The sequence below is a fragment of the Muscardinus avellanarius genome (genome assembly GCF_963383645.1).
Source record: "Muscardinus avellanarius genome assembly, chromosome: 4".
Classification (NCBI taxonomy): domain Eukaryota; kingdom Metazoa; phylum Chordata; class Mammalia; order Rodentia; family Gliridae; genus Muscardinus; species Muscardinus avellanarius.
In genome coordinates, this window is record NC_137789.1 from 85,383,217 (window position 1) to 85,395,600 (window position 12,384).

The 12,384-nt window shown below is 34.2% G+C and overlaps 1 protein-coding gene across 1 annotated transcript in view; it reads left to right on the forward strand.

The window, feature by feature from the left end:
• The window catches only part of PCMTD1 (protein-L-isoaspartate (D-aspartate) O-methyltransferase domain containing 1), a gene marked incomplete at both ends in the record, with an annotated part of 37,791 nt that overhangs the window by 8,117 nt on the left and 17,290 nt on the right, over nucleotides 1–12,384 (forward strand). The window contains one exon of the mRNA XM_080695151.1: nucleotides 5,707–5,809. Coding sequence (XP_080551277.1) covers nucleotides 5,707–5,809 — 103 coding nt within the window. The remainder of the gene's footprint in view (nucleotides 1–5,706; nucleotides 5,810–12,384) is intronic.

Sequence of the window (12,384 nt, forward strand, 5' to 3'; positions counted from 1 at the left end):
TTACCTGTTATTATCCCTTAGTTACTTAAGAAGTCTTCTTAAAAAGCCTCATATTGCCAGGTGTGGTGGTACACACCTGTAATCCCAGTACTTGGGAAGTTAAAATAGGAGGATCACATGTTCACGGTCAACCTCTGTAATTTAGTGAGGCCCTCTGCAGCTTAATGAGACCCTGTTTCAAAATAAAAAAAAATAAATAAAAATAGGGCTGGTGGTATAGTTCAGAGGTAGAATATCCCTGGGTTCAATCTCCAGCACCATAGACAAACAAAAAAAAAAAGATTTGTTTGTGGGTAAAATGAGCAATATTTTAAGTAATAAATTAAAAAGTAAGTATTAATAAGTGCTTATTATAAGTAATTACTTCATAATAAATGAAGTATTTTAATTTGTTGAAAGGTGTTTTACATATATTTTAATCTCATTGACTTTTTCTATTTTCATAGAAATCAAATAACTGATACACCTATTCCCTCTTGTGAATATTTAGTCAGCCAAACTGCCTTTACTTTTAGTATTTATTCATTTATATATTTATGTTTGGTATGGGGGATTGAACCTTAGTAGTATTCTACCTCTGAGCTATACTTAGCAGCCCATTTAATTTTTTTAAAGTATGAAGTAGGATCTTGTTAAGTTGTTGAGAGTCTTTTTTTTTCTTTTTGGCACTGAGGATTGAACTCAGAACATTCTACCTCTGAGCTACACCCCCAGCCCTATTTTATTTTTATTTTGAAATAGAGTCTTACCAGGTTGATGATAGTCTTACTACTTGCTGTCCTTGATTGTAGGATCCTCCAGTCTCAGCTTGCTAAGTCCTGGGATTACAAGTGTGCACCACCATGTCTTCTGCTTTATGACCAGCTCTTAACACAGAATGGCAGGCGAAAGTGAAAATATTTAGATTTTTTTTTTTTTTTTTGTACTGGGAATTGAACTCAGGTTGAACTCAGGATTTGAACTCAGGGTGCTCTGCCTCTGAGCTACAACTCCAGCCCTGTTTTATTTTTTTGTGTTGAAAGAGGTCTCAATATGTTGAAAAGGTTTCACTAAGCCTTGATAAATTGCTGAGGCTGGCTGCAAACCTGCAATCCTCCTGCCTCAGCTTCCCAAGTAGTGGGATTACAAGGGTATGCCACCATGCTCAGCTTTTATTTTTAATTTTGAAACCGAGTTTCACTAAGTTACTGAGGATTTTGCTAAGTTGCTGAGGCTGGCTTTGAACCTTTGAACCTGTGGTCTTCCTGTCTGGCCTCCCAAGTACCAGGATTACAGGCATGCACTATCATGCCCAAAAGTTGTTAACTCTTAATAGTGCTTTACCAGTATGAATACTGATTTTGATAATCCAAAACAGATTTTACAAATCATTTAGATTGGGCTTTATATATAATAATTAAGAGGGCCTGGCTAGTCCTCCTGAACCCTATCTACATATTAGTGTTACCTGTATGTACCTGGGCATACCTAGAGAGATTGATTCTCTGGCCCTTGTTTGGGGTAGAACCTATATATTTACTTTTTTGGTGCGCGCGCGCACACGTGTGTGTGTGTGTGTGTGTGTGTGTGTGATATACATATATATATATATATATATATATATATATATATATATATATGTATATGTATATGTATATGTATATATATGGAACTGAACCCAGGGACATTCTTTGAACTTCATCCCCAGCCCTTTTTATTTTTTTTGTAATAGGGTCTCACTAGGTTGCTGAGGCTGGCCTTGAACCTGCAATTATTCTGTTTCAGCCTTCCAAATAGGGATTGCAAGCATGTGCCACCACCCCCTCCACATTTATAGTTTTAATCAAATAAAATTTAATCTACATTTTAAATTTAATAAAAAATTCCAAGCCAGGCATGGCGGCACAAGTTTGTAATCCCAGTACTTGGGAGGCTGAAACAGGAATGGATTGTGGGTTCTCAGCCACCCTCCGCTACTTAGTGAGGCATTCTGCAAATTAGTGAGAACTTGTTTCAAAATAGAGAATAAAAAAAAAAAAAATAGGCTGGAGGTTTAGCTCAGAGGTAAAATACCCCTGGGTTCCATCCCCAGTACTGGGAAGAAAAAAGTTCCCAGATTACTCTGATAAACAGTCATGGCTTGAGAATCATTTATATGTAGGTTATAAATTTTGCTATATGGTTCTATATGGGAGAGTGTGCATCTTTGTTTCTAACTATGGTTTATTATCTATCTTGTACTTTATGAGAATTTTATGTAATTTAGTCTTCCCAGGGATGCCTTTTATATAGTAAGAACAAGTTTTCAGATAGTAACTGACTAATCTCAGATTATATAGTAGTGAAGAAGATGACCCAGGACTGGAAGTTAAGACATCTGATCTTAAGTCCTCTAGATTTCTCATCAGACCGCAGTGCTTGACTTCAGAGCCCTCAACTGAAATGGTAGATCTCAAATTATTTTATTTTTAGAGTTCTTCTAGTTATGTGTTATGAAATATCTTTTACCTGTGACTGTGTTCTGTGAATGAGCTTTACACAAAATATGTAGATGTAAAAAGAAATGTAGGTACTGATTAGACTAGTTATGCCTAAACTTAATTATTAATGACTTTTATGTTAGATGATTTTTCACTACTAATTGGATAAATGAGCTAGATTAGATCCAGTTACTACAAAAGAAAAACATTCTATAGATTTTGTTATATTGGAATTTGTTTTATTTGCTATTGCTCACAATAAATGGGCTTTGATCAGCTGTAACAAACCATTTTCACTATTATATAGGATACCTTGATATTTTTAATAACTATATTTGTTTTAATAAACTTTGACTTCTGTGTATGCTTCTCTTTATATTTAGTTGTTTAAGTGTAATGATCAACTGTTATCATTTTCTCAAACCTTTATTACTTCATAGAAAACTCTTTTATTGGTGAACATAAAATAACCTTGGACTCTGTCAAATACGTAGTTAAATTATTGCTTCATCTGGCCATTTAACATCATCTTCCTTTGTGTACCGTTTCATTTTTTTCCATTGATAACCTGTACCCTTCTATTAGATATACACAATATTATTGTTTATTTTATTTGAATATTTATGCTCTATTTTTTCTTTCTTTCACTAGCCCATTATTTTTTATTGAAAAGATTATACATGCATATGGTTAAATATATTTCCAACAAAGCATGTGATGGACATGTCCCTCCCCACCCTCGATCTCTTAGCTCTTCCTCAGCAGCAGCTGTGTGTGTGTTTTCAGTTTTCTGTGTCTTATTATTTTTCTGTTTTTTTAATACACATGTCAAATATGAGTTGTAATCATCAGCAATGCACTATTTATACTTGACGTGTTCTAGTTGTATATCACATTCAAAATAAATGAGATATTAGTGACATTACTTAAGTTCTGCTTTTCATTAATTTATCTTTTAAATGTATTTTCAGTGTTATAATGACTTTCCATTAAGTAGTAATTAAAGATATACCTCCATATTACTTAAAATTAAGCAATTTTATCCATTAGAAAATGTGTAAATGGCATTTGCACTGAACATTTACATGCATATTTTTAGTTTGTGAAAGAATTCCTTTGTATATAGATGAAGTTTTTATCTTACATTATTAATAATCTTGTATGAAGGTGATAGGAAAAACAAGTTATATGAAAAACCATGAAAAAATGCTCTTAAACCTTGCCACTTTGCTTTTAGAGTATAAGCAGAAAGCAAGAAAAAGAGGTCAACAACATATGTGAAGAGTAGGTTGTCTGGTTCCTTTTGATGCCGAGCTCAGAAATTCTGGCTTCCCTGTTAATAAGACAGTTTGGAAGGTGGAATGTAAGCCTGATCATTTTCAGATTCTTAGCACCTCTGCTAGACTGAGATTGTGCAGTGTGCCCTCCTGGGATGCCAAATGCCAGCAATATAGACTTTTTTTTTTCTTTAACTGACCTCTTAATTATACAGCTGTACCCTTTTCATAAAAATAGCTGAATAATATTCTTAGTTGATATTGAAACTATGTTATCATTTATACTTAATGGATCATCTTCACAGTGTAAGATGAAAATTAGATTCATTTCATAGGGTAAGAATGAAATTAGATTCATTTCATAGAGCAATATTTTTCTTAATGTGTATGTATTCCTCAGTAATTGTAGTTTAATTTGGACGTTTTTAAATATGGAAAACTTTTTCTTGATATTCTATGTTTGATCCCTATGAAAATTCAAGTTCTTAAAACATTCAGATTCAACACCACATTAGAAAGTAACATTTCTGTGTGTGCCTTTCTAAGTTTCATTTGGTGGACATTTTTAAAAAATGAAATTTCAGGTTTTTTTAGTTTATTATAATGAGGAATTATATGAAGCCTTAAATGATTTTGGACAACTGTTCCAATTTTCAGATGAAGGCTTATATCCATTCCTACATAAGGAAACAAAAGCAAAACATTTATTAAAATTGCCTCAGTTAATTTTTAAAATATAGAGATATTGCAAAGGAAATTCATTGTCTTTATTATGATTTATTTTTAATTAAGTTTAAGATCAGTTTTAAAAAATTAGAATATGATAGATTATGATACCAAAGAGTACAATTGCAACATATAACAGGCTGAAGCATTGTTTTTGTCTAATTTTGGCTTGAAGAGTTCATAAATATTTGCTTAGGTTTTTATAGTTTATTTACTAAATTATAAAGCATTTTTATGCATCCTTAGAACGTCCAAGCATGCTGACTTATGACTGATTTTTTTTTTATGTTGCTTTAAAATACTTAGTAGCCTGTATAAACAACTTCGTTTTGTACTGCTATTTGTAATGGCATTCAGCAGGGGGCACCTCCAGTTATGTATTTCCAAAAGATACAGAAAATAAATGAAGCACACATTCTTTCCTAGAAGACCAGTCTCCAAATTCAAGTAGAAAACCTGATTGGCGCAACTTCATAAGTTTAAAAGAAACTAATATAAGTAGATGGGACTCTGGGCAGGCTCAGCCCTGTGCCTTAGGAAACATTAAATTCTTATTCTTTGTGTGCTGCTGCCAGAGTGGGAAGAAGCAACAAGCTGGCAAATCCCTGGGGTGAGGTTGAGAAAGCAGTCTTCTCTTGCCCTTTTCCTGGGAGGGCACTCCACCCATGATCCTGTGTACAGACATGCCATGTGCAAAGTGTGAAGTATGCCAGAACAGCAGTGTCTGTTGGCCTCATGGCTACATCCCACTAGGCCCTGGAGCTCAGAAGGCTTGCTCTGTAGTCTTGGCCTGGAGGAGCAGGTATTTACCTGCTTGGAGTTGGATGATCTGAGATATGTATGTGTTATCTATGTCAGCCTACGGTGCCAGGCATTTTAGAATTGCCAAATTTTGAGCAAAGGATAAATGAAAATAATGGTATAGAATTTAATCTTTGTGGATATGTGTTTATTCTTTTGGCAGTAGTATTCTGCCAGATAAACTACTCTCTTAAGAGACTTTCAACCTTATGTGCAATAACATTTTTTGACAGAAAACTTGGGTGAACTATTTTTTTTTCCCTCCTTCATACGTTAAAGCAATGTAAATAGATATACATCCAACTTTCCAATCTGGCTAACAGGTGTTGGCATATTTCTAGCCCTCTTTAAATGCTCCTGTGATAGATAAATGAGCAGAAATGAAAAGAGCTCTGTATGGGCATATTATTAATATTTATATAAAAATGCTGCTACGATTGCAGGTCCTTTTGGAATAAATCATGGGATTGAACTTCATTCAGATGTGGTGGAATATGCCAAGGAAAAACTGGAGAGCTTCATCAAAAATAGTGATAGCTTTGATAAGTAAGTATCCATACCTGTAGTTTTGGTTTGAAAACAGATACATATAATATGTTCGTTCTTGAACACCATCAGCTTATTATTGGCCCTGACTTGCTTAGTTGAATGCAACAAAAATTAGCACACTATAAAATGAGATAAAAATTAGGAAAATTACTCTATGCTATTATTTTTATTCCATATAATTCTGTAGTAAGTTATAAAATAAATAACATTAATTTTTTGCTGCTCTCACTTTACTAGTAATGTTCCATTTATTAATTGTCATACTATCTTTTCTCAAAATGCTTATGATTACAGTATTTTTTTGGCACTGGCTTTAAAACTTTTGTATTGATTTAATAGTTCTGTCTTTTTATATTTGTATCATGAGGGTTGTCCCTGTCAGCATACAAAGGGCTTTGTTTAAAATAATTCAATTACTTTGTAATACATGCAGGAGAAATTGTCATAGACACATTGATATATACTGTGGTAGGATTATGTTTGAGAAATTTGTGTATAGAACCATTGTTGAACTTTCTTTTATAGAAGTAGTTCACAGAATTGCTCCTCAAGTTGGCAGAGAAAATCCATTTGGCATGGGATCGTACTAAAAATCTGCCTGGATGATATTGTGGAACAAGGGTTCTTATGCTGAAGCCCTTGAGTTATGAAATGATGTAAAATTTGGAGGGCTTTCATATCTCTAATTTTTCTGAATAATGTCATTTTCAAAAACAGCTTTTGAAAGATAGGAGACACAAACTTAGAGCCTTGTCAGGTTTTTTTGTTTTTTGTTTTTTTTTTTTTGGTACTGGGGATTGAACCTGGAGACATTCTATCTTTGAGCTATACTCCTAGCCTGATTTTGTTTCTTATTTGGAAACAGTTTCTCTCACTACTTGCTGAGGCTGTCCTCAAACCTGCTATTCTCCTGACTCAGTCTCCTAAGCCTAAGGGATCATAGGCTTGTACCACCCACCATGCTCAGCTCTTTGTCACGTTTTTTCTTTTTTCCAGAACTGGGGATTGAACCCAGAGGTATTCTACTTCCATACTATACCCCTAGCCCTATTTTTTATTCTTTATTTGGAAACAGGGTCTCAATAAGTTGCACAGGGCCTCACAAGTTGCTGAGGCTGGCCACGAACCTTTGACCTTCCTGTCTGAGCCTCCCAAATACTGAGATTACAAGTATGTACCACCATGCCTGGCTTCCTTTTTCTTTTTTTAAGCAGTTTTAGTGTAGAAACTAGTATTTTCAGAGTTCTAGCTTTGCTTGTTGGGAGGGGTCTCACTCACCTTCAGTCCCTGGCCAGGACCCACAGTGTGAAACATGGGGGAGTCTGGACCAAAGCTGGAGCTTTGCTCTAGAGAGACCTGGTTTGCAGGACCAAGGGAGGAGCCAGAAGCTAGGCAAGGGGTATCTTCATTGCAAATCCCCTCCCCCCACACAGTGAAGACCCTGTGGTTGTCTCAAGGGACTGTCTTTTCTTCTCTTCCCTTTCTCTACCCATCTCCCTCGATCCTCTTGCACTTTTACTTGATTTCCCACTGCCCTTGTTGGTTTGGTTCATAATATATCCTCTGGGATGTGGTCTTTGAAATAGTTGAAGATCATAAAACTGATGTGTTGTAAAAAAAATTCTCAGTGTTTAGAGAGAAGGTGAGATTTTGGACATAAATTGCAACTGGGTTATATTAAATAGCTCTTCCTGCAAGCTTGGGAGAGTTGGCAAATGCTCAGGTTTTATTTTTTTCTATAAAAAACTCTAGATTTAATTAAGCCACTTGACTTTTGTGTGCTGATTTGTCAAAATTGTCTTTTATATATACTTGTCTTTATAAATAACATTAAATTCACATTTTCAATCATTTTTCAATTGCTTACTGTGTTGGTTCATATTTTATTCCCAAGAAAAATATATTTTGACAGGAAAATTTTAACCTGCTATTTCTTAAGAAATTGGGATTTAACTTTAATATCTATGTCTTTATCATTTCTCTATCTTATGATTATTAGCATAGTAAGTACTTGAGATTTGTATAATTTTTATATAGTTATGAGAACTAGTATTTGTTTGATGTTGAATCTATATACATGTAAGGGCTTTTTAAAGAATACATTTGAACTTAGAAGATACAAACTATTAGTAAAAACATGTTAAATATTAGTTATTAACACATTTCACCTATTTATGAAGGACACAATTAAATTTTGAGTCATTAATCAGGCAGTATAGATTGAGAAACCTTGTATCACTGAAGAACATTGATTCGGGTTTACTGTTGAATGGGGATAGTTCTGGGAATCAGTAAGTTATATCATGATTTAATGTATTTCTATCTTAATATATGTGTTAACTCATAAAACAGCTAAGTTTGAAGACTGTCTCAAAAAACTTTAAAAATTGTTTTCATGTAATTATAAGATGATCAGATTTCCTTGACTCACATTTCTTGAGTTTGATCTTGTTATACAGGATTATTTCTAAAATGACTCTTAAAATGAAGTGATATTACTTATCTAAATGTGTCTTTGTAAATTTTAATGGTCTTCCTTACAATTACAATAATTAGACCTTATGATATAGTTGCTTCTAAAGTATTAAACTTACTTTTGAAATATTTTTACATTAATGAACTAGTCTGAATAATACAGTTCAGGGAATTTTATTATCCTATTCTTATAAAAGTGTCTTGTATACAGAGTAAGGGGTACTACAAAAATGTTTCATTTTGCAAAACGCTGAGTGGTTGGAAGTACTCAAAGTTGATGGGTCATTCAGTAGGTTCTTTTTTGTTTGTTACTTTTATATAGTTTGTCTTTAATAACAAAAATTATAAGTATATGGTATTTTTCTTATCTTAGTGATTTTGTTTACAAATTTTCTTGATGCTGGGGATAATATTTCCACTTATTTTCAATTTTTAATACATTTAAATACTGTGCAAGTGATCTTAAAATTCCCTTTTTAAGAAGTAATTAGTTGTATTTAGTTGTATATCGCCATTCAAATACATATTTTAATTAGAAATATATAAAGTAGCCAAGGAAAGTTTCTATTAATATATTCCTTAGTATCAGATTATTATTTTTATGTTTAACATGGAGAGTATAAAAAGCTAAAACCTTCTACTTACTTAATCTTATTTTCTTGGTTTGGATCTCTCTCTTTCTCTCTTCTTCCTTCTCCTCCTCCTCCTCCTCCTCCTCCTCCTCCTCCTCCTCCTCCTCCTCCTCCTCCTCCTCCTCTTCTTCTTCTTCTTTTCCCTCTCCTCTCTCTCTCTCTCTCTCTCTCTCTCTCTCTCTCTCTCTCTCTCTCTCTCTCTCTCTCTCTCTCTCTCTCTCTCCTCTCTCCTCTCTCCTCTCTCCTCTCTCCTCTCTCCTCTCTCTCCCTCTATCTCCTCTCTTTCGTGTACTGGGGATTGAACCAAGGGGGCATTTTGCCTCCAAGCTACATCCCATCCCTACTTTATTTTTTTTTGGAAACAGGGTCTCTCTAGGTTGATGAGAGTCTCACTGTTTGCTGAGACTGCCCTTGTAATCCCCTTGTAATATTGGAATTGCAAGTATGTTCCACCACACTTGGCTTATGGGTTCCTTTTTCAAAAGTATTCTCATTTCACATGATTTAAACTAAACATGCAATTATTGGAGATCAGAATGAGCGCTAATAAATAGATGAGGTGGGGATTTCATAAACTATCAGCATTAGCATATACAATGTAAGATAAACTTTTAAGAAATAGAAAGTATTTTTTTATTTTGTATATAAGCATGGTTATTATTATCTTGAAAGTAGCATTTTTTTAGATAAAAGAATTCTTATAGTGTATGTACAATGTCTTAGTCGTTTATCAGCAAATTAAATAATTTGGAGTGGCTATTCTGATTTACTAAGAGATTGATGAATGGGGAGCTTTATGTATGATACTCTGATACCCGTGATATTCCCCAGTTTCCTAAAATTTTCTTAAAAGATGTATCTGATTTCAGCCAGGCGTGGTGGTGCAAACTTGTAATCCTAGTGCTTGGGAGGCTGAGACAGGAGGATCGCACAGGTTCAAAGCCAGCCTCAGCTACTTAGTGAGGCTCTGAGCAAGTTAGTGAGACTCTGTTTCCAAATAAAGTATAAAATAGGTCTGGGAGTACAGCCTGGAGGTAGAAAAACCCCTGGGTTCCACCCCCAGTACGACAAAAAAAAAAAAAAAAAAAAAAAAAACAAATAACAACAACAACTGAATCGGATTTCAAGAGACTGGGAATTGAACCCAAGGGTACTCTACTTCTGATCTATACCCTTAGCCCTATTTTATTTTTTTATTTTTGAAACAAGGTCTTGCTAGTTTGCTGATGTTGGCCTCAAACCTGTGATCCTCTAGTATCATCCTCCCAAGAATACTTAGATTACAGGCATGTACCACCTCACCTAGCTAAAAGAGTCATGCCTCTGTGTGTGTGTGTGTGTGTGTGTGTGTGTGTGTGTGTGTGTGTGTAAGAGGATATTTCTATATCTATCTATGTAGGTAGATAGATACAGGAGATTGAACCTGGAGACGTTTTACCTCTGAGCTACCCCCAGCTCTTTTTATTTTTTGTTTTGAAACAGGGTCTTGCTAGGTTGCTCAGAGTTTGTAAATAATCTGCTCCAGGTAAAGTTTAGAAGAAAATATCCAGTTAAAGGAGCCAGAAATGTGAACTTGTAACCTGCAAATTCTTTGTGATGGTAATTAGTAAAACATCTACTTATAGATTCATGTGTGTATTTAGTATATGCATGTGCACATACTTGGCTTGGTTTCAGGGTGTTGTGTACTTGTAAGTCAATTGTTCAGTAGATACAGTATCTCCCCTCCTCCACACTATGATTTTGGAAATGCTGAAGGATCAGTAGCCCTGTGAGTGCTGTATCATTTGAATTATTGGGGATTTAAAGACCACAAGAAGAGAACACTATTGTTTTATATAGTTGTCCATGTAATTGAGTCATAATATGAGTAAGGAAAATAGTAAAAGCAATCTAAAGTTTTCTCCACAGTCCTGCAGAGGATTGGTGCTCACATTCCCTGGATGAGAGACCACAGGAATGGATAGAGAGCTTGTGTTTTCAGTCAACATGTTCTTTTCCTTAGTTCTAGTTTGGCTCCAACCATGTATAGTTGACTTATTCTAGTATTTCTTCTTAGTAGTAAACAGCTGACAGTGGATTATAGTCTAGCAATTTGGCCCAGTTATAAATTAAACACTTTCATTTCTTATCATGTATTGCTTTTGGATTAGAAGTAGGAAATGTCATTTCTGTGGGACATGCACTGTAGTGTCTATTAAGAAGCTCTTAATCATTAGTGGGGCTTGGACTTGTGTTTTCAGTAAGGGTGAGGAGGAGCATTTCTTTTATATGTTTTGAGAGATTTTAACTGAAGCATGACTATGTAGTCATGCTTATTTTATTTTATTTTTATTTTTTGTGGTACTGGGAGTTAAACCCAGAATTATTTTACCTTCAAGCTACACCCCCAATTTTATTTCTTATTTGGAAGTAGGGTCTCACTAGGTTGATAAGTTTCACTACTTGCTGAAGCTGTCCCTGAACCTATGATCCTCCTGTCTCAGCTTCCCAACTACTGGGATTACAGGAGTGTGCCACCATGCTCAATTTCTAATTTTATTTTAAGTTATAAATTCATTTTCCACATGTAAGATTTGCTTTTGAAAAGTAAACATTTCTATGTTCTGTCAATTTTATCACTAGACAACTACATCTTTAAGAGAATTATGTCATACTTGAAGTACTTTTGCCAGGAATGATTCATTTTACATTCAATATTCAATATTTCAGACTATGTCTCATATTTGTATGTATTCATATTACTGACTGTATAAAAGTAGTTTTTTAAAAATGATACAAGCCATGAACATCTTTTTAAATATGACAAACATCCAAATGTTGGGATAGGGAATCCTTAAAAATAGTCATCAGGGCAATTAGTTATACATGTTAGCACCTATTAGAAATGACATTGAAAATATTTAATGGCTTCAAACACTTTTAAGAAGAGGAAATCCTTGTTGATACATGAAGGCTCACCTGTATATGATTTACCTGTCACTGTAAAATATTTAGATATTGGTTTTGATCCTATGGATTTCTCTAATAGTTTATTCAATGAAAAAACCACTGTATTTACTCTCAATGCTTTACTTTGAATAATACTTGAATTATTTTGAGATGAGTTTGGTGCAGTTGGAAAGGAAAGCACTTGAAAAGGTAAAGTCTTTAAAAATTCATTTCAATAGCTTAATTACTGACTGTAAGTGTATTTGGATGGTGTAAGGATGTAGAGATCAAGAGTATATTTCCTTTCACCCTCACCTCAGGAAAGGCGTGAAGTTTTCTGTCTTGTTTTAACAAAGTAGCCATAGTTCTTAAAACTCAAAATGTGTATTTTTACAAATGTTTTAAGAAAAAGAAGGTTTTGTGATTTGTTTGGCAGATTGTTTGCTATAAGTTGTGAGAACAAGGTAGTATTCTTTCTCTTGTCCTTGAAATTTCTTTATTCCATTGGAATAATTGTCTAAAATTTCAATGACA